The sequence below is a fragment of the Sinocyclocheilus grahami genome, unplaced genomic scaffold, assembly GCF_001515645.1.
Source record: "Sinocyclocheilus grahami isolate Dianchi unplaced genomic scaffold, SAMN03320097.WGS_v1.1 scaffold130.1, whole genome shotgun sequence".
Classification (NCBI taxonomy): Eukaryota; Metazoa; Chordata; class Actinopteri; order Cypriniformes; family Cyprinidae; genus Sinocyclocheilus; species Sinocyclocheilus grahami.
The window spans coordinates 1,204,340-1,227,698 of record NW_015505309.1 but is presented as its reverse complement, the minus strand read 5'-3'; the positions used below and the strand labels follow the sequence as shown (position 1 = coordinate 1,227,698).

Genomic DNA, 23,359 nt, shown 5'->3' with positions numbered 1-23,359 from the left:
GGACACCCCCCCCCCCCCCCCCCCATAATAAATGTCTGAATATGCCCTTTATATAGGCTACATCATGAAGATTATTTCTACTATAGGTCTACTCCTGGTATCTGTCCACATTGGAAGCTCATTTCTGATTGGAGCCTTCAACATTAAATCCTTTGGGGATTCGAAAGCATCTAATGCCACCCTGCTTGACATCATTACCAAAGTGAGTGACACCCAAACCTATAAAATCCTTACAAGCTCACATTTGGTAACTGTATTGTGTTGTTTAGGTAGTACACCGTTATGACATTGTACTCATCCAAGAAGTGAGCGACAGCGATCTCTCTGCAACTAAGAAACTGATGCAAAGTGTGAATGGGTAAGTTGTCTTAACTGGCTGTATGTTACTGTATTTAATTGTGTAAATAAATGAATAACAATTATTTTCATTACCAGAGGTTCCTCGCCATATGAATATCAGTACATTGTAAGTGAGCCCTTGGGTAGGAACACTTACAAAGAGAGATAACTCTTTATTTACAGGTAACATTTAGTTCACATATCATATAAGATTGTATGCATATATGTGGTTCATATCAATAATTATCGAATGATTACACTTTTATTCTCATCAGACAGCAGACAGTGGCCGTTGCCAACAGCTTCCAGTATGATGATGGATGTGAATCCTGTGGAACTGATACTTTCAATAGAGAAGCCTTTGTTGTGATGTTCTCCTCTAATAAAGGTGGAGGTCCAAGTTCATTGTGAGAATGTTAGCAGTAATACAGTCAGAAGGCACTGTTCAGCAAAAGCTTTTCATCCAAAACAATTTACGGTACACTAAATTCAGAGACAGTTCCCCTGAAATTAAGAGCTGTGCTACAGGCCACAATGGCAATGAAGAGGATGTGATTTTCATATTTAGGGTTGAATATACACAACCACTCAAAAGTCTGGGGTCATTAAGACCTTTTTTTTTTCCTGAAATAATACTTTCCTTTTTTTCAGCAAGGATGCATTATTGATTTATATAAACGTATCAAGTCAAAGACTTTTAAATTGTTCAAAAGATTTCTATTTAAAAATAAATGCTATTCCTTTCAACTTTCTACTCATGAAAGAAACCTTGAAAAAATGTATCACAGTTTCCACAAAAATATTAAACATCACAGGAGTAATGACTGCTGAGAATTCAGCTTCACCATCACCGGTATAAATTACATTTGAAAATAGTAAAATAGAAAAGTTATTCTAACACAATACTCTTTTCACTGTATTTATGATCAAATAAATGCAGCCTTGGTGAGCATAAGAGACTTATTTCAAAAACATTTTTTTTTAAAGTCCTATAGACCCCAAACTTGAACAGTTGTGTACATTGTATTTATAATGCAATATACTGTAAATACAATGACTGTATTTAGATTATATCAAGGATTTAGCAGGGATTGAATTTCAATTATTAAAAGTAATCAGCTCACAGTGACACTAAACAACAATGTTATTGAGCGGATTCTTATTTTTGCTCAAAATACTGAGCACAAATAAATATCTTTTCTATAGCTGTCCGGGAATTTGCCCTCATTCCCCAGCATACATCCCCAGAAGTCGCTGTGCGGGAAGTTGATGCTCTGCATGATGTCGTCTTGAATGCTAGACAACGTCTGAACACAAATCTAACTATACTGGTGCATAGCATACTGTATGAACTAGTCCTGTTAACATGACAGACATTTCCATTTAATTTACATTGTTCTGAACATCACTATACTAATATACAGTATGATTTGGGCGATTTATGTCAATTCAAATTTTTTCAGAACATCATGCTTTTGGGAGACTTCAATGCTGGCTGTAGCTATGTTTCGAATTCAGACTGGTCAAAAATACACCTCCGTACTGACCAAAGTTACACCTGGCTCATCCCTGATAGTGCGGACACAACGGTCACACACACAAACTGCCCATAAGACAGGTAGGAAGACATCACAAGCTATTTTGCTGGATAAGATAAACCTATGTTATGTAATGACCCATAATATGCTTGATAAAAGGATTGTAGTCACCTCTGACATGATGAAAGGAGTGTCCGCTGGATCAGTGCAGGTCTTTGACTTCATAGAAGCCCAAGGATTGAGCCAGAGTTGGGTAAGGATAGGTTTTGCCTCATTGGGATTCAGTATTCTAAACATTAGACCTAAGAAGCTCTCTGGAGAGTTGAGTTATTGCTGAGTGTATTCCTCTGTCTGAAGCATTCATGTCTCTTTCACAGGCCCTGGCAGTGAGTGATCACTTTCCTGTTGAGGTCAAGTTCCTGTGAAAAACATCAAGGTTGTTCCCTCGCAGCAGATATACACTGCAATGCTAATGCTTGATGTGTAGTGCTGTCTTAGACTTAATGAAAATGATAAAAAAAAGAATAATTTTCTTTCAACGAATAATTGTACAGTATCATTCTATAGCTATAAAAATACATAATTAAATTTGAAATTGCAGCTTTCAAATTCTTCTATAAGCCCCAAATTCTTCTATAATTATTATGCATGCCGTTTTTATTACCCCATTAAGAAGCTACACTGAAGAAAAAAAAAGGTGTAGAAACAATTTTTACTCAGAAACTGCTCGGAAATTTCATAATTTCAAAGAAATTGCAAGTAACATATTGAAATAAATGTGAAATTGTAGAAAAGCTGAAATAGTGTTTTCTTGTCAAATGTACTCGAATAATCTTTATTTACAACAAAAAACAAAGTTTTTTTTTTAGTGTTTATAAAATATTTTTATTTTAGGTTACATTTTAAGGTGCTCTTGTCACAGTGTAACGAGGATACTGTAAAATAAAGTGTTAAAAGCTAAAAGACCATTTAAAATGAACTATTAAAGACAAAAGTTGATTTAAAATAGAGAAATACTTAAAAGAAATTGTAATCGTTTACTTGACCTAACATATACGCTTCTCCTTATGCATATACCGCATGTAAAATTTGAATCTTAAAATCTTGATGCTGAATTGAAACAAATAAATGTTATGAATAAGCTAAGCTGTCAACTATTCGCATGCTAAACAGATCCCATCCCATTTTGGTTTTAAAAGATTTTATTGACAAACAAAGTGACCCTTTAGTAACAAAAGAGTGATATACAGTGACACGGATGCGCTCCATAAAGGCAACGTCAACAACAGGCACGTGTTTCGGTCCTCAAGACTTCCTCTTCTTCAGCATCTCCATGTACAACCCAAGAGATTTCTGGATGGAGTCTTTGGTGGTGAAACTGACAAAGTTTGTGGTGTCGGCTTCTCTGTTTGCAAGAAGTTTGTCTATCGTGGGTTTTCTCATCATGGACTTACTTATCTGACGGGCATGATCTGTAGGAAAAAAACACTGTACATGAACAAAATGTATTATAACAGGCAAAAATATCATATTTTGGAGCAAGCTAATAGCATTTACCTGGGATGGCCAACCATTTCGTCATGGTCTCAGTAGCTGTGCTGAGAACTTTATCTTCAGGAACAAGCTCATCCACCAAACCGACCTTTAGTGCTTCAGGAGCACTGTACAGTAAACCCAGCTGAAGACCCTTCTCGGTTTCTCTATGGCCCACAACGTTTGTCATGGTGTCCTTAAACCTGATTTACAAAAATCTCTATTTAATACCATCCTGTGTTCCAGTAGGTATGTTTACACGCACTAATTTTTGTCAATCTGAATAAATCCAATCCGATTTCTGAAAGCTGTGTTTACATGAATCCTAAACTTGACAATCCGATTCATTCCCATATTCATTTACAAAGGAGTATTATAAAATGAGTCTGGTAAAATGCGCACATCACGGCACTATGCATGTGCGCAAAGTACTTTTGAATCCAATTGAGAAGATAGTGTAGTTGTTGTTTTTTTCTCCTATTGACTGGATTATTTCAAGATTTAAAGAACACCAATAATACTCACCAAAAAGGTGCAACTATACCAAGTTGTGTTTCATTGAGACCGATGTTATAGCGAGGGTTATCGGCCATGATCCTGTAGTCACAACACAAAGCCAACAAACAACCACCTGCAGGACTGGAGCCCTAAAAACACAACAATTACATCAGTCATTCATTCATCTCACAATTTGACCTTAAAGGAATATTTTACACAAAAATCCAGTTATCATAAACCGGTAGAAAGAGTTTATAGTGGCACTCACATTGATAGCGGCGATTGTGACCTTGGTGGACCCGTAAAGCTTAAGCCATGCGTCCTGTACAGCCTTCCAGAATTCTGCGCAGTGCTCTGGGCTCTTTTTATACATTTCCAAGATATCTAGGCCTGCAGAAAACACCTTCGGCTGGGCCTTTAAACAAAAAAAGCACTGTCAATGAAATAGACTAAACTGGATCTCACTAAAGCAGACGTTTCTGATGACTTACGGATGTTATGATAACACCCCTGCAGCTTCTGTCCAGCTCAAGTTTTTCTAAATTAATAGCAAACTCAGTCAGAAAGTCAAGACTGAGACTGTTGACAGGAGGACTTTGGAACTGCATTATAGCAACACCTGTAAGAAAGTGGAAACAATTATTTTCTGGTAATGATTTTTTCGATAAATATGTATTCGCAGAGTGTTGCAAACCCATTATTTATGCACATTATTTATTAATATTCTTACCATTACTACTGTCCAGGTCCACTTTAATTTTTGAGGATGACAAATATCTGTTTTGAGATACAGTGCATGGCAGAGCACAGATTCTCCAATGACTGCTGTTTCCAGACAACAGTGATAAGAATCCTGCAAAAGAAATTGCTAATATTTTACAAATGTAAAACTAAAAGCCAGGATGTTAACCCAGTGCATTTATTAATTTGACTATTAATTACACTTCAGGAAATATGTACTGCAAGAGCACAGTGATGTGCTGTGCCTTTATTAAATGACATGGTGTTAACTTCTTACTTCTTACAACACCTAACAAAAAAAAAGGCATAATGTGTGTCATAATATGTTGATTTTCTGCTTTGAAAACTACAGGATGGCGTAAACAACTCTTTTGTACCCTACTGACCTTTGTCCTATTTCCTCAATGAATGCATTACTGCAAACTTCTTTCGGAAAAAAACATGGACACTGCAAAAAAGAAAAAACAACAAAAGTTGCAGATAAGGCAACATGACACACCTACCAGACGGGCTGAATTTGGTACAGAGCCTTAATACGGATGTCATCTCGCCAGCTGAAAGGTTAATGCTAAATCACTAAATGGAAACTCCACTGCTTAATACACTGGTTGCCAGATCTCGCTAGAAAAGCAGGCAAACTGTACTGGCAAAACATTCTCAAACATCACATTTTCTGCAAATAAGTTAGCTAAATGAATTTTTAATAGGTTTATTGTTTAAAAATATATATAAAACGCTTCACTGCGACTGTATACATATTTCATTAGAAGACAAATCTAAAGGCGCGTTAAAGACAGACATGGCAACACTGTGACTTGCAGACAGTAACATCCTGTGGCTGGTGCGTACGTCAATCATTCAGAGAGCCAATCATCAATGGTGTACGTAATATAGTTGGTTGTGATTTGGCAACTTACGTTCTGTGAAGGCGGTACATGTTGTGGCAGACTCGAGTGAAGCGATAGGCTACAACAAAACGCGTGTTACTCGAGTCTCTCCAGTGGTTTGTCTTGTCATCCTTGAAACTTTTTTAATTTATATTTTGGTTTTGTTTGCAGCAAACCAGAAATAACGTTTTTCATTGCCAGCCATTACTGCTACGTGGTGTATTTTGCATTTAATAAACAGCTACTAACGCTACTACATGAACTAAACAGCAACACTAGAAACAAGATATACAAATAAGGATAGGCCAAACTTTATTAAAAATACAAGATGGAAGGTTTAACAACTCGGAAGCAATAGAATTTTTTTTCTTCAGTCAGCTGAAAAATGCCCTGATTAAATCTGACTTTCCTGCTTACTGCTGCCCCATTACATCACAAAGAAACCCCTAATTAACATGTTTTAAAAAGCAGCATCATGCAATACAGACCACAAGCAGACTAATGATGACATCCAATTATGAAGAAAATTTCAGTCACAATATGAATTTGAGAAAATATACATCGTGTGATATATTTTGAAATATTGTAAGGATTTGATTGGATCAAATACATCTTGTATTTTGAAAATGGAATCGCAGAGTTATCAAAAATGACAATTCACAAAAAAAGCTTTCAGCTAATCTTTTGCGTGCTTTCTCATATTGGTGTCTTGCTGACTAGCTCACAGTTAATGATTCAGCATTTGTCTCTCATAAAAGGCATTACATGATGCGCATGCCAGTTAGACATTTCCCGTGGCATTTATTAACTTTTTTAAAGAAATGTTATTCTGTAGAAACAGTAAAACCCAATCATTTCCACAGAGTATTTTGAATATTCTGCAATATTTTCTAATATTTTTGAATATGATAGTGTAGTAGGGAATTATTCAAGAGAAATCGAGATATTCTTGTGTCAGATAATAAAATCAGCGGTGGAGATGGAAGTGTCAGGTAACAGTATCAGCAGGCATATAAACAATAAATGTATTTATTTTGGAATGTCAAAAAAACTAAAAACAGAGACAATCTAATATAAAAGCTAGATGGATGACAGTTACAGACACCTGGACAGAGATAAACAGATCTTAAACTGTTTCAGGGAATGAAGAGGGTGCTTGATTATGGGCTCCACTGATGGTTTCCAGCTGAAAAGACCAGCCATATCACCAGCAAATGTTGCATTTTAGAAGCTGATGTTCCAGTCAGGACTAACCAGCTAGAAAAGTGAACCAGAATTGTTTGCTGGTGAACAGCCGGACAACTTCATACTGGCTTAAGTTGATCTTTTCTACAGGGGTTTAATGCTCAGAAATACCTTTTTTTGACAAGCAACACTTAGTGCAAACCACGTCCTACACATGTATTTATCAGGTAACAGCAGGCTGATTACATCATCAATAATACAAGAAATTAGCCATTGCAGACACGATGGCTTCACATTCAAGCATGCACTGATCTGGTCATGGGCTCTGTAAAGAACTCTAAATGCAATGCAAGAATACAGACATTGCAATATTTACATTTACAGTATACACTAAAACCTGAGTGTACAGGCATGAGGGATTTCATTTGTTGGTTACACCGTTGTTATATCTATTAGAAAGTACTAAGTCGCCTCTAATACCCTGCCAGTCACTGTATGTCCTCAACCGTTGATTACACCTAATATGTAGGAACATCTTCATAGTTTTTTTATACGACTAATTGTTATTTAATCACTTGCAAAGCCAGCTCCAGCTGCATATCTACCTAGCCTATGTCTCTGTTTTAAACATCTGTGATAAATTGGGTATGTTGCTATGCATCTGGGAGAGAGAGACAGAGGAAGAACCTCTTTACTCTGCACTGTCCCAGTCTTTTTTGATTTGCAGGTTCCACTCCCACGACAGATGGTCTGTCTTGTCATCGTCTGTGAAGTAGGATTTGATGTGGTAGGTTCCCCGAACGATCATGCCCTTCGGAGCCTCCTCCACCGGGGTGATAAACTCATGCTCCTCGGCTCTCGGACCGTAGCTTCCTACCATGTACACTGCCTTGTCCACTACAGGTAAAGAAAAATCAATGAGTCAAATACTTAAAAAAGAAATCAAAAGCTGATTGGTGGTTGCACCCAACAATAACCTGTCCAATGGCATTTAAGTTGATTGTTAAAAGGATCAAGTAAAGCGTTTGACAGAATGACAAAGAAAAAGTAATTGGCAAATGGACAAAGAAATGTAACTAGCAATTTTTTTGAATGTTCAAAATTAAAGTCATTTGTATTTTTTTTTATTAAAATTTTATTGTTTTATTTAACTACATTTACAACAAACATTTGAAATGTCTCTTATTTTTCATTAAAAAAAATGGATCAATAAAAATGATTCACTCATTTATCATTTTATTATTTTAACTACATTTTAAAACATGATTAAACTATTTTAAATAAGTCCGTTTATTTTTCCATTTAAAGGATTAGTTCACTTCCAGAATAGAAATGTCTTGATAATTTAAATTACATGAATTTGCAGACGTGCATCGTGGAGCTAGTGCAAGACGAGCATTTGTGGTTAAATGTATATACATTTGAATTTTTTTAGAAAATGACTGATCGTTTTGCTAGCTAAGACCCTTATTCCTCGGCTGGGATCGTGCAGAGCACTTTGAAGCTGCACTGAAACTGCGATTTGGACCTTCAACCCGTTGGTCACCATTGAAGTCCATTATATGGAGAAAAATCCTAGAACGTTTTCCTCAAAAACCTTAATTTTTTTGCGACTGAAAAAAGAAAGATGTGAACATCTTGGATGACATGGGGGTGAGTAAATTATCATTACATTTTTATTCTGGAAGTGAACTAATCCTTTAAATAATGATTTATTAATTTTTGTATTTTTTATTTTAACTGCATTTTAAACATGATTTAAACAAACCATTTAAAATATGCCTATTAATTAATAAAAAAATAGATTCATTTATTAACATTTTTTTGTTTGAATAAATAAATTGATGTGTTGCTCCTAGTCCTCTCCATACAGCTCAAGCGGGGCTTAGTCATTGAGATTATTGACTATGACTGATATTTTTCTATTCTATTCTATTATTAGACTAAATGATCTGAGGATTTGGCCAAAAACATGGCAAATAAATACAAGTGAAACATGTTTCTCAGATAGTACTTTAAAATGGCATTGCAAGATGCTGATTTAGATCATGCACATTAAAACAGTACATGTGTGTATAAAGATTTCAAATACACCCTTGACTCAAGCACTTGTAAGCGCCAATTGCCAACATTTAAATTCATGACTACAGATGCTCTTACCTCTGAGTCCTTTCCTGTAGGTCAGATGCACATATTTCAGTCCAGACACGATGTCCCTGTTGACCTAATGGGAACAGATGGGATGAATTCGAATAAATATTATTAATTTAACATGTCATTTTCATTCTCAGGACATTCAACCTGTTGTAGCACAGAGTCACCAGCAGAGGTCCTGTTAGATCCTTTAGGAATTCACTCCACATACCATTCCCTTTTAGGGAATGCCCATGCATTGAAATAAAGATGTTGTCTAGTTTAGTATATTTGAGCATGAACTATAAAGCTCTTTTATCTTCTGTATGAAGCTGTATCAGGCCCATTTTTCCTGATGAATCATGGGATAGAAAGATATTGTTGGAGTTGCTGGATCCAAAAGGGATTTTGTGAATAATTGTATTTTGCAGGAATATGATCTGGCATGACTCACAGTAAAGTAAAGTGACTCTAGATGCTATTTTAATTAAATGTTCTTGAGAAAACTGTTACAAAACACAAAAAACATTTCAACACCCATATTTTGAAGCCAAAAGAAAAAGAAAAAAACCCCCACACAAACCCATTTGGTGCTTACATTGTACCTCGATCTGTTTCCAAAAAGTGTATTATTTTTAGGAAATTGTAGCCTGGGAAAGAGTGTCAGTGTATTTCTGTATGCTCTTCATAGTGCCGGATTGGTCAAAACAGGAAATAAACAATCTATCCACTTCTAGCCATGGATTTCATATCTTACAACACAAGCGCTCTAAGCATGCAGAAGCTTGGGATCAGTCTTTCAAGGGCATTGAAACAATAATGTTGAAACTTGCCTTTTTTAACAATATCTCATATTGACATAGATTTGAAGATAAAAATACACAACAGTATTTTTAGGCCACAGTATAAAGGAATAACCTGCAGACTGTTTGTGTTCAAAAATCAAATTTTTCACCTTGAAGTGGATTTTCACCCTGTAGTCCACTCCCTCCTTCATGGTGAAATTCTTCTTCTTCAAAGCATCGAGGTCACCTATGCAAACAAAAATAAACAAATATTTTTTTTACATCTTTACATCAGCCAGAGTGAAATTAATTGCAATTTAACATGGTTATAATCACATTTTTATAGAAATGCAGCATAAATCAATGTCAGAATTGTAAATGTGAGCTTCTTATGTTGCAGGTCGCATCCTTCTGCTTGTAGTTCAACTGAGTTCAATGCAAAGAGCTTCCTTACAAAAGTGCAACTGCTGCGTTATCAATTTACCCCTTGAATCTGCCCTAAGTGTTTTGTAATGGATACTGAAAGAGACGGGGAGGAAGGAGAAATCGGAGATTGATACAATGAACAACATCAACGATGATTTGTGGGCTATTCACATGATGCCAAATGCCAGACTATGTTCATTAGTGTCCTGTGCTCCACATCTCAACTTTAATACTAGTTTTAGAGGATTAGTCCGTATCTGTGACAGTGAGCGTTGAATCGTGGCGTGTGTGATCTCCTTACGACATGGTGATTAGCTCCACTTATATGTAAACTAGATCGGTCTGTCCATATCACACACACTACTGTTCAAAAGTTTGGGATCGATAAGTTTTTTTTTTTTTTCATCTCTTATGCTTACCAAGTCTGTATGTATTTGATCAAAAATAAAATAAAAACAGCAATATTGTGAAATATCAATATAATTTTAAATAACTGTTTTCTATTTGAATATATTTAAAAATGTAATTCATTACAGTGATGGCAAAGCTGAATTTTATGCAGCCATTACTCATTCTAATATGCTGATTTTGTGCTCAAGAACCATTTCTTATCATTATCATATTTGAAAGCAGATTTGCTACTTAATATATTTGTGGATTTTTCTTTTTTGATGAACAAAGTTTATTTGAACAGAATTTAACTGAAATAAAAATATTTTTTAATAAAGATATATATATATATATATTTATTGTCTGTTTTAATCAATTTAATACATCTTTCTAGAATAGAAGTATTAATTTGTTCCAAAAAATTACTGCCCGCAAACATTTGAACTTATGTGTGTATTTCTGGTTTTTCACAGGTTTAAATGAGATTTTAATTAAATTAGATTTAATTAGAGGTCAACCTGTATGTCAAGTATTTCTGAATAATTTGCATAAACCTAAAGCTATTTTCATAGTTTTTTTCTTCTCTTTAATTTGCAAACAATTGTAACTGTGAGAGAGAAGGTTCATGAGGAAGATATGTGTTCACGCTCTCCCTGTGATTGAAGATTCAGGGGTGTTGGTTATGAATACAGTTTGCTGAAGTTGTAGTTGGTATGCCGTTTGTATGACTCCCACACAGCAGTGAGAGAGCATAGATGGAGATGGATAATAAGGAAGATCCCAGTGGAGGCTTTAGCAGTCTGGAGGAGCTGCAATCTGGCACGGGGTGAGAATGCGAGTGCCCCATTCCACCCTCACTCCCACTGCTGCAGCGATCAACACAGACACCTCATCACCATCAACATAACTCACTAAATCTCGCTGCACTAAAAGATCCGGTTCCTGCATTGCCAAGAAAGGACAAAATAGTTCAGAATTTTTAAATCAATCTTTTCACATCCATATAAATGTGACGGTAAGTTGAATTGGAACGGCCAAATAGCTCATTAACTTATATTTGCAAAGTACAGCTCATGAAAAGACTCAAAATTTAATAAAGCAGCCCAAATAAAAAGCCAACAGGGTTAAAGTAATAGTTCACCTAAAAATGAAAATTTGCTTATAATTTACAGAACAGATTTGCAGAAATTTCACTTTACATCACTTATACACCAATGGATGCTCTGCAGTGAATGGGTGCCGTCAGAAAGAGAGTCCAAACAGCTGATAAATACATTAAAACTATCCACAAGTAATCCACACAACTCTAGTTTATCAATTAACATCTTGTGAAGCGAAAAGCTGTATGTTTGTAATAAACAAATACATCAAGACATTTTTAATTTCAAAACCATTGCTGTTGGTTAAAATATACCCATAATAAAGCAATAAGCCCCAAGCTTCACATTCCATATACGTAGTAAGATTTCACAGAATAAAACAGAGCAAATAAAGTGTAATGATATAAATAAAAACATTATTCTTCCACCAAACAATGTAGTTCCTCAGAAACAGTTGTGGTTGCAACAAAGTGGTTGCCGAGCAACGCACAGATGTAAACAAAGGTGTGTGTTTGTAGAGTAATTTACAACAGCTTCGAACGCGGCTCAACCAATCAGAATCAAGGACCGGAACTATCCGTTTTATAATATTGCTTTTTATATTGAAAAACTTGATGCGAGATGACAACAGGGGATGGGCTTTTTCAGAGAAGGGAAACTTTTTATGGATTCTGGACTGGTACTTTGGCCAGAAGCAACGTTTTAAAGTTAAAACTACTTAATGATGAATTTGTTTCTTTCAAACACAGCTTTTTGCTTTACAAGAGAGTAACTGATGGACTGGAGTCGTGTGCATTATTTGTGGATTATTGTGATGTTTTTATCAGCTGTTTTGACTTTCATTCTGACGGCACCCATTCACTGCAGAGGATCCACTGGAGAGCAAGTGATGATGCAAAATTTCTCCAAATCGGTTCCAATGAAGAAACAAACTCATCTACATCTTGGATAACCTCAGGGTGAGTAAATTTTCAGTGAATTTAAATTTTTTTTTTATTAACACACAGTGGGCAGCCATTTGTTTGTTGCGGCGCCCGGGGAGCAGTTGGGGGTTCAGTGCCTTGCTCAAGGGCACCTCAGTCGTGTTATTGAAGGTGGGAGAGAGCGCTGTACATTCACTCCCCCCACCTACAATCCCTGCCGGTACGAGACTCGAACCCGCAACCTTTGGGTTACATGTCCGACTCTCTAACCATTAGGCCATGACTTCCCCTTAGGATGAACTATTCCTTTAAGAGTGCATCCTCTGTGCTAAAATATTCGCCTGCTCAGATGTGGACTCACTATTCGGATTCAATTAAGAGCACTGTGATAAGGTCTGGCTTCCTGCTGCTCTAATCTGAACGTCAGCAGAGCAGAACTTCTGCTGTCATGCTGAGTGCTTTTCAAGCCTGGAGTGCAGTCAGGTTCTGCTCCCCACCTTCATCCACCACTAACTGTCACAGTCTTTTTCCTCCACCGCGTGTCAGCCCAGCCCCATCCATCAAAAACTCAGTCTGGTTAGTGTGTTCCATCCCAGTGGACGTCCCACCGTGAGGTGCCGTGCTCGGCTGTCACTTACAGCAGGACTCTGGCACAACTGCGTTCCTGGATCCCAGATCGCTAATGTGCTCCTGCTAACAGTTCAGAGCAGGATCTTATGCTGTTTGTCTGCAGTTTCTTGCACTGTGAAAACTGTTTATATGTATGGATTGAGGTGAATTTAAAGTTGTAGCACAGAATTTCAATGCAAAAACCTGCATCTTAAAAAAATTATTTAATATACAGTACACTACCATTCAAAAGTTTGGGGTAATGCTTTTTATACTTTTGAAGTAAGTGTCTTATATTCACCAAGGTCACATTTATTTGGTCAAAAACAGTAAAACAGTAATATTGTGATATATCCTTACAACTTAATATAACTGTTTTCTTTTTTAATATACTTTAAGATAATTAACTCCTGTGTTGTCAAAGCTGAATTTTCAGCTTTTTTGTCATTTCTCCAGTCTTCAGTGTCAAATGATCCTTCAGAAAACATTTGAATGTGCTGATTTGATACTCAAGAAACATTGATTATTACTAATATTGTTGTTGTTGTTATTATTATTAATAATAATTTTCTGTAATTTATGAATATGCTGTGACAAAATATTGATGAAACTTAAAGGATATATTTATAAAAGAACAATAACTATCACTACCAAAAAAATAAAAAATGTCAATGTCAAACAAGGTCAGCTAAAATGAACATCTAATCATTCTAACATCTAAACCAATGAAGAAAGGAACCGTGTTTTGTTCCCCTTGTGTCAGGGTTGAGGTAATTTAAGAATAAAAGTTGCTAAACAGGAAGTGCACACACAAAAGTGCAACAATGTACTACTCTATGTTAGAAGGGCAACGCCTTCCTGTACCAACTCAAACAGCAGAGTCACTTCTGGTTTTGTTCTAAAAGAGGAAACGTGCTGGTACATAGCTTTTTTACGCTGTGAATGATGTTACAGATTTTTTATCTGAAAAGGTCTTCTAACTTTAAAGCTCTGACTTAAACAGCCCAGAATCATCCCATCGCCTAGCAACCAGGTGCCCTTTTGCCGTGTTCCCGCTGTTAAAGAGAGGAATGCACTGTCGAACCGGCTGAGGGCAAAGGAGAGCGGCAGAAACCTGCTCTGACCATCAAAAGCCCCGACAGTCCCCTCCAGTGTATGGAAGCGGGACGTGGTTACATACACAGCAGTGTATGCTGATTTGTGTTGCAGATCTGCTTGCGCGGTGTTGGCTGGCAGTGGAAGGAATGACATCATCCCTCTGAAGGCAGGGGAGGTGAAGCATTAGAATGCAGTGCAGAGCTGCTGAGCCTCTGTCAATAGTGTCAACTAAGCACATGCCCTTCCAGCTCTTGACCAGAAGCCTTTGTGTGGATATTAGAGACCGCAGATTCAACCCACACAACTATTATCCTACGAATACTAATCATGCAAAGTGGAAGCTACTGAGTTGAAATAGGGCTATCAATGTCAGTGTTGTTATTGTGAACTAAAAGTGAACTATTAAAAATTATTTTCATTTGATTTCATTTATTGAAATAAAACTGAAATAAAGTAATATATACATATTAGATGAAAAACTAAAATTAGAAATGTTGCCTTGGCAACTTAAGTCAAAGTAGTAAAATGACTAAAACTAAACTGAAATAAAAATCAATTAAAGCTCTATAGAAATAATTCTAAAAACACCAAAAACAAAAAAAATCACATACATTTACTAAACCGTAACTAAAATGAAAACGAAAACTGAAAAGGCTACATTTTTAAATATGAATAAATGCTAAATGGTATAAGTAATACCAAAATAAATAACACTGGTCAGTGTAGTATTACTTTAGTACAATTAATAATGTAAAAATATTGTGTGCAACATAATAAAAATAATGTATTCAAATAAAAGAAATACAACAATCCCATTCAAGGGACTGTCACAGTCAGTATCTGTATTTCTGATAAATCTGAATAATTCAGTTAATGATATTTTTAATTGATCGACAGCCCTCATTTTTAAGTGAACTGGATTATGTGTGAATTATAAATCACTTGTTGGATAATTGTTCTCACGAGACTCACCTGTCAGGTCCATGGTGATGGGTCCAGGGGCCTGGTCACACATCAGAGTGAGTCGGGTCACTTGAACATTAGGAATGCTGGGATCTACAATGCAATGAATAAAACAGATGAGAAACAGAAAAAATGTCACCTCTACATTTATTATTAAACTATACTTAAACTAGCTGCACTAGAATAAACCCACTTATTCATCAGAGTAGCCTTGTTTCTTTTGTGAAAAAAAAATTGACATGTTGGTATGACTGGGAGTGTTTACTGGGAGTAATATTGTCAGCATGCAGTGCAGCTGCATCTCTTTTAGACCAAGGTGATTTTCTGGTTAAATAACAGTTGTATTTGGTTGTTAAGGTGTTCTGAGTGGTTTTAGCACAGTGCCATATAATGCTAGGTTGTTTCTAGGTGGCTGCTTACTGGCAAAACCAAAAGAGCCCACTTTAAATCTGAAAGATATTCTGAGACATGACTAAGAATTCAACTTCATTTTAAGTCTGCTTTACTTTCTTGCCCATTTTATTGTTCACCAGGTAAAAACTGTAAATCTGATCACTTCGAAAAGTAATAGCGCACATTTTCTGCACAATTTGAGTTATCATTCTTGTCAGTAGCACTGCAAGTCTGGCTGAGGAAAACATCAGAATCTGCCCATTCTTGCATATCCTGTCTATCCAGCATTACTGGCCCAGTCAATCCTCCAAGCCAATTCATCCATGCATTCAGCATGTGTCTCAGACCAGAGAGGAGACACTTAGACTAGACTAAATTGAGTGAAAATGGGAAGGGGCAAACAGGGCCTTCATGTGCACCTGAAACAAACTGACCAGTCAGTGTGTAAATAATACACATTAATCATCTCAGGTATGTGCACATGAACATCATCAATTCAGGTTTGTGAAAAGGCGGCTCTTTCCAGCCATACAATTCACACTCATTTCCTTTGTTTTATCTGTCGTCTATATGAAAAGCTGTGCTCCAAAACTGAGTGAGCTGACTTAATTCCTACAGCCAACATAGACAGCATCCTAATGCTCATGGATTGATTAAGAACACTCTACATAGGCAGCACAGGATCACATAATTGATAACACAGGACTCATAATTGATAACTGAGCATTTTGTTAAGCTAAAATATCATATGCTGGGTTTCCATCCAAAGTTGCGAATTTAACTTATGCGCAAAACTGGTTCCTGGTACGTCACTTCCTGATAAACTGGCACTATAAATCACTAAGAAAAGTAGGAGAATTTAATTTTCATATATAATAAATTACTTGCGCCTCAGAGCGAGCAGACGAAACACAATGAATGCGGTCATTGCTTTCGGAGGTGGATGCTGCTGTTTGGGAACGCAGTCGTGACTGTAAGACATTTCTGGGAGGCAATTATAACAGAAATAATTTGATGACAGACTTTGCTCGTGCATTTCCGAATGACCATAACAACATTTCAGATGCTGTGGAATGAGATCGGTCCGCTGTTTAGTCAGGTTTTGCCATCCCATAGCGCAAAGTCACATGACTTTTTTGATGCGCTTGGAGGAATTTATTCGCAAAATGCATTTCCATCTCACATTATTCGCATCAACCCTTTTTCGCACAAGTCAAAAACCACCTCAACCGAGCGTAAAAACTTTTTTGCGAATTAAGGGATTTTTATTGTAAATTCGGCATTTCCATCACTCGTTTCTCATGCGATACTTCAAAATGCACATTAAAATAGGGTGATGGAAACATAGCTATATTCTAATAAATAAAAATACATACAAATATTAGATAAAACTGATTTAAACTGAATTTGACATTAGCATGTTCCTAAGCTAACAGAACGATACTCAAATTGGGTAAAATTGATTTCAACAGTATGACGTTAGCATGTTGCTAAGCTAATGGAACAATTCTCTAATTACTCATGAAAATATATGTAAAAAGCACACACAAATATTGGGTAAATCGGATTTCAATAGAGATTGACATTAGCATGTTGCTAAGCTAATGAGACGACACTCTGATTACTCATAAAAATATACACAAATATCGGGTAAAATTGATTTCAACAGTTAAACATTAGCATATTGCTAAGCTAACGAGATGATACTCTAATAATAAAACTATACAGTAAAAATTTTGTTTAAAGGTGCAATGTGTAATTAATATTTACATCGATCTATTGAAAGAAATGCAATATAATATACATAACTATGTTTTCAGAGGTGTATAAAGACCTTACTTAATGAACTGTTATGTTTTTATTTCCTTAGATTGAGCAATTTATATCTACACCGCGGGTCCCCTTACATGGAAGTCACCACCATGTTTCTACAGTAGCCCTAAACGGACAAACTGCTCTACACAGCGCGTTTCGTCACTTTGTTGTTCTTGCGAATAAAACACTGACACAATGATGAACAAGTACATTAATATTCGCAATAACATCGATTTATTAAATAATTAAGTAAATATAATTCCTTAATTTACCTCTGTAAAGAAATCTCATTGCTCTCTGCTGTCTTTACCGACGACATCTTAGTCCTGTAACGGCCACCGTAGCTTCTCTAAAGGGAGGGGTGAGCGGGGGACTGAGCCGTTGGTTGCAATTCGCAACCTCACTGCTAAATGCCGCTAAAATGTACTCACTGCACCTTTAAATGAACCATCCAACAATTTTTATCAATACTTTTAGGAAGAGAACAAAATATTTATGCAGTAGCTATTTTTATAGTCATTATTTATCTGCCATCTTGGATCAAATTTTTCACTGAACCTGCTGCAATATATTCTGTAGTTGCCTTTTCTGCAATGTTGCCTTAGAATTTTGGGGAAAAATTTATCTTGAAAGGCAGCACAATTACGTTGCCTGTTTTTACAACAGCCTTTGAGTAAGGAACGTGCCATCACTTCTTTAAACTTCAGCTCACTAGGTTATGGAACAGAGCTACAGTGTCTTTCACAAACATAATCATCTTCATTATGAGATAAGGAGGCATTTAAAGTATTGTCAGTCAGTGTTGCTAATGAACTGCCATGCATTCCCTCCTTAGTTACTTGTGTCTAGGAGTGCAGCCCATTACAGAAATAGATCGGTCCTGACAGGGTTTAGGTGGACACAGAGCTGCTGCAGGTTAGTGACCCCAGCATGCAGTCTCAGCACATTTAACTGTGATAGAGCTGCAGCTGCCCCACCCCTTAAAGGTACAGTTCACCCAAAAAAGAAAATTCTGTCATTATTTATGTCATTCCAAACCTGTACGCTTTAATTCATTGGAACATAAAAGGAGAATTTCTGAATCTTTTCAATGCAACAATAGTGCATTGTGACTACGTCTGTCAAGCTCCAAAAAAGGACAAAAGAACACCCAAAAAGCACCACAAAAGCGGTTCATACACTATATTTCAAGTTGTCTGAAGGCATACAATGGCTTGTGTGATGTAATAAGTGGCATTTAAATCTCTATTCCCCTCCACCAAAGCTCTAACAACTTGAGGGAAACAACATGAGAGTGAGGGTTTGATGTGTGAGCTTCCATATGTCGAAGAAGTTGTCCCGTAAAGCACACGGGGCTGGTGACTAGCTTAAATTAGGCGCTTAACTCTGCTGTTCCACTGAATGATTGTTTCTGCAACGCCAAGAGGGAGCTAGTGGTGTAAAACTGCACATAACAAATTGTTGGACAGGTCTCATTGATGCAGTGTTATTGATGCAGGGTGGGCTGGTTTTGAAAGTGGGAACTACAGTTAATCATTCATTGATGTCTACAAGTACCGCTACCCGCTGCAGGCATCACTCGCTCCGAGTCGCTCACTCGGGGACTGCATGCTCAAACATGACTGATCACCCTGGCACAATCCCGCTATTATATCGGAGGAAATCTTATGGCAAATTAATGGACGTCCAACCTGCTTCATATTTCCAGTGTTTTCAGTCCCAGTGAGAAAAATTAATCATCATTTATTCACCCTCGTGACCCATATTTTTTTTCTCTGTGGAGCACAAAAGGAGAATTTTTTAATAATGCACTGACCATTATCATTTGTCAATTAGAAATGTTGCCTTGGTAACTAACCAAAATAAGTACTAACTGGAAATAAATATAAACTAAAAAATTTATTCTAAATTTAACTAAAGATTAATATTATAAATTACAAAAGCTCTTAACAAAATTTAAAAAAAAATTAAACCAAAATTACAATTAAAACTGATCATATTAAAAAATTTAATTTAATTAAATAAAAAAACTATAAATAATACTTAAATAACACCAGTCTTAAAATACAGGTTTGGAATGACATGAGGGTGAGTAAATCAAACTAAATCAAACGTTCTAAGCCCCTGTGAGTCAAGAGGAAATTAATCTGCCTTTTATGCCTTTAGCAGTACTGTATCAGCAAGTATTTCCAGTTCACACTTAAAGGATTTATAGTGCATATTTGGATTTTCCCTGTGGTAAAAGAAATTAGAAATGCTGGGCTTTGATCATAATATCACATAAACAATTCTTCATGATGGGAAACAGAAAAGAAACAAAGCTATTTCACTCCTTAACTGAGCGAGAAATACAATAACTGATCTTATAATTAATACATTGTACAGCAGGACAGAATATCAAATGCAAATTATCCAGCGTTACACAGTGAGTGGAATCATAATTCATGTTTCTCTAAACAACAAAGCAGTTCAAAGCCATGCTCTTCAGACTAAGTGGTAGCCACGTTCTCATTTATTCTCTGAGTTAAGAGGATATTGTTTGGGGACCAAGACTGGAGTCCCCAAGGGGAACTGAATCAGTCTAGACAGCAAGAGGAAAAGAGAGAGCTGTCCCTGGAGAGCCGAGCTATAGCTTTAACCATGAAGACAATGCAATCTTCAGAAGATGACATTTTTTGTAACATTCATTATTTGTGTGCATCTATAAATATGGATTTTATACGGTGGCCGAGAGGGCTCAGCGAGCTGCAAATGAAAAAACACCTGCAAATTAAGAAAACATCTTCATCAATTTGACAACACACCCACGGCAAATACTCACAACACAGCCAAACAAAGAAACATGCTGCAAATACAAAACAAACAAACAAAAACATAAACGTGCTGCAAATATGCAGACCACATCGGAAATGTTTAAGGGAAGCGCGTTTCTTTGTTTGTGTTGTGAAAATTTGCTGTGCGTTTCTGTATTTATTTGTGTTGTTAGAATTTGCCGTGCATTTCTGTATTTGGCTGTGTTGTGAGAATTTGTGTTGTCAAATTGATGAAGATGTTTTCTTAATTTGCAGGTGGTTTTTCTCATTTGCAGCGCGTTGAGCTCTCTCGGCCACCGTAGTTGTATTTTATAAACAGTGATCTCTAGCTTCAGCGCATTCATTCCGGGCGGATGACGTAGGCGTAGCGCATGCGCCAGTGAGAAGTGACGAACGCGGAAGCAGAGAGGAGAGAACAAAACAAAACACTGATCATGAATTAGAAGTACAAAACTTGGATTTGTAAAGAAAAATGTCGGAGGATTTCAATATAAGCTATGCGGACACTGGTTTTCCTTTGCTAAAGTAAGAAAACTTTGTTTCCTTTGCTCCTGTAAACAAACGTTGGTTTTCACAGGCGCTTATGCCATGCCTACGTCATCCCGGAACGGCTTCCGTGTACGACACGAACCACAGAAAAGTAGTTATAACGTTTAACGGCTAATTATAATTTTTGGGTGAACTACCCCTTTAATATTTTTGTGGAAACCATCATACATTTTTTCCAGTATTGCTATATAGATAACTAAAACAACATTTATGTGATAAAACTAACATTAAAACTAACTAACATTACAAATGTCTTTACTGTCACTTTTGATCAATTTAATGCATCCTTATTGAATAAAAGTATTCATTTCTTTTAAAAAAATCTTACTGACCCCAAACTTTTGAACTGTAGTGTATAAATTATATTTATAATGAATAGTGTGTACATACAGTAAGTGTGTTTCAAAAATATTTCCCTGGTTTTTAGTAAAGGTATACTAACCGGCCACCACAGGTCCAGAACCCAGGAGGGTTTGCTTGTACTTGTTCAGGCTTTCATCATCCTTGTCCAGTTCCTGGATCTCCTGCAGGCTCTTCTGAGCCGGAGGCTGGTAGTTCAGATCTGGCTCATCTTCATCCTCAACTACTGGCACATCTTTATCTTTATCAGCCATTATGCCTGAGAAAAAATGGGGATGAGGGGTGTTAAAAGGAAAATAATCTTCATCTATTCCTTCTCAATATGTTTAAAAGAACATTCATATGCATCTTCACATACAGATCAAGCTTATCACAATTTCACAACATACCTGGATGAAACAACATTCTTATTTACCAATCAGATTACAGACTGAGGGCTGTGGCTGTGACTTGAACATTTTTATAATTTATTATTTCCATCTGAATTTAGATGTAGTTCATGGTTCCCATTTCTGTTCTTGACTTGCTTTAAAATGGACTAAAATATTGAATTTTGCCTTTATTACTTTATAGCTTTTGGACCACATTTCTAGACTGGTTTTGAAAAGGACTTCAGCAGGCTAGTCACGATCAAGTTTGTAGAGTCTGTTAAGAGCAAAAAATGGCCAGATATGGAACTATTAGTGTAAAAATCTAGTGTGAAATCTATGTCCTGTTAAACTATATGGCTTGTGATGTTCTATGTGGTTCTACAGGTGGGTAACGCTCTGATAAAAGACAGATTGAATGTATTTTCTGTTATGTTTCCACCTCTCACACATTGTTTAGGCTTGAAACTCAAACCAATTCAGATTTGCTAATACAGTTTGAGACAATAGATTTGCACATTTATCTCTTTTAATATTCAGAATTATTTGTAGTAATCCTCCCTTAGCAGAGCAATACAAATTCTATTCAGTTCATTTGAGAGATGGTTCCTAGCTAAATGCCCAGTCTGACAATATATAAGAGCAACTGAACGTAGCTGTCCCTGTTTAATTATAATGAGCCAGTCTGGTTTTAGCAGATCTCTTTAAAGAAATCATTGTTTTTATTAATTCACCCACATGTCAGACATAGAAAATTGTGTTTTTTATTGTCACAACCAACACACCGTGTTTCAGCGTAACAGCTAATAATTACCGGAGAAAATCGCAACTCGGCGAGCAGACAGCTGAGGTATTACTCCTCAGAGAAAAAGAGGAAAATAAAGACCCAGAAAGCTGCTCTCCATGCAGAAGGCCAAGAGCAGGGACAACAATTTGTCATAAAGAAGCAGTCTTGTGTAAGTGTTGCACAGAAATACAGGGTACAAAATGGGGCGTAAAACTCTTAACCTTCAGAAATTATGAACTGCCAACCTCAGGAGGTCAAACTCAATATTATATGAGCGGTTTTATTTTCTATATAATTTCTGAGTTGTGGAGTTTTTGCAACCCTGTCAGACAAAGCCCGACATGCTTAAATACAGTTTTACTTCTGGATTTGGGCAATTTTGTAATTTTCTATCAACAAACGTTGACTAACAAATACTAAATCTATCAATCAATAAAATAGGACAATAATATAGTTGGTAATTAAACATTAAACATTTTTTTTTTTTACTAAAATGTACTGTATCTCAATTCAACAGATTATTTCACGATTATGATTTTAAGTAATGGATACAGTTGGGAAAACGGTTTTATTTTCTATATAATTTCTGAGTTGTGGAGTTTTTGCAACCCTGTCAGACAAAGCCCGACATGCTTAAATACAGTTTTACTTCTGGATTTGGGCAATTTTGTAATTTTCTATCAACAAACGTTGACTAACAAATACTAAATCTATCAATCAATAAAATAGGACAATAATATTGTTGGTAATTAAACATTAAACATTTTTTTTTTTACTAAAATGTACTGTATCTCAATTCAACAGATTATTTCACGATTATGATTTTAAGTAATGGATACAGTTGGGAAAAAATCACCATTTTAAAGGGTTAGCTCACCCAAAAATGAAAATTGTCTTGTGTTTTACTCACCCTCGAAGCATCCTAGGTGTATATGACTTTCTCCTTTCAGACGAATCCAGTCGGAGTTATATTAAAAATTGTCCTGGCTATTCCAAGCTCTATCATTGCAGTCAGCGGGTGTTGCAGTTTAACAGTCCACAAGTCGTCAAATAAAGCGTGTGCATTCATAGTAAAACGTGCCTCACACGGCTCTGGGGGGTGAATAAAGGCCTTCTGTAGTGAATC

At 36.3% G+C, this 23,359-nt stretch overlaps 2 protein-coding genes and 1 pseudogene across 4 annotated transcripts in view; 1 reads left to right on the top strand and 2 right to left on the bottom strand.

Moving 5' to 3' along the window:
- The first annotated feature begins 64 nt into the window (after nt 1–64).
- On the top strand, nt 65–2,519 carry LOC107590613 (deoxyribonuclease-1-like; annotated as a pseudogene).
- Nucleotides 2,520–2,919: 400 nt separating this feature from the next.
- LOC107590612 (enoyl-CoA delta isomerase 1, mitochondrial-like) lies at nt 2,920–5,251 on the bottom strand. Of its 2 annotated transcripts, none has more exons than XM_016279473.1 (7): nt 5,153–5,251; nt 4,639–4,761; nt 4,400–4,527; nt 4,177–4,323; nt 3,936–4,057; nt 3,435–3,613; nt 2,920–3,349 (listed from the first exon to the last, which is right to left on the bottom strand). In XM_016279473.1, exons 1-7 carry the CDS (start codon nt 5,193–5,195, stop codon nt 3,183–3,185), a joined length of 909 nt encoding a protein of 302 aa, XP_016134959.1. In that variant the 5' UTR covers nt 5,196–5,251; the 3' UTR covers nt 2,920–3,182. The 2 variants fall into 2 exon arrangements, with proteins under 2 accessions (XP_016134959.1, XP_016134961.1); XM_016279475.1 differs by lacking the exon at nt 5,153–5,251 and adding an exon at nt 5,036–5,098 and having other exon boundaries at nt 2,922–3,349.
- Nucleotides 5,252–5,829: 578 nt separating this feature from the next.
- Nucleotides 5,830–23,359, bottom strand: part of LOC107590585 (rho GDP-dissociation inhibitor 2-like) — a 32,154-nt gene continuing 14,624 nt past the window's right edge. For both annotated transcript variants that reach the window (XM_016279431.1, XM_016279430.1), the window contains exons 2-6: nt 21,161–21,337; nt 15,158–15,241; nt 9,810–9,886; nt 8,882–8,945; nt 5,830–7,618 (exon numbers count right to left, since the gene is read on the bottom strand). In XM_016279431.1, coding sequence (XP_016134917.1) covers nt 7,413–7,618; nt 8,882–8,945; nt 9,810–9,886; nt 15,158–15,241; nt 21,161–21,332 — 603 coding nt within the window. In that variant the 5' untranslated portion in view covers nt 21,333–21,337 and the 3' untranslated portion in view covers nt 5,830–7,412. The remainder of the gene's footprint in view (nt 7,619–8,881; nt 8,946–9,809; nt 9,887–15,157; nt 15,242–21,160; nt 21,338–23,359) is intronic.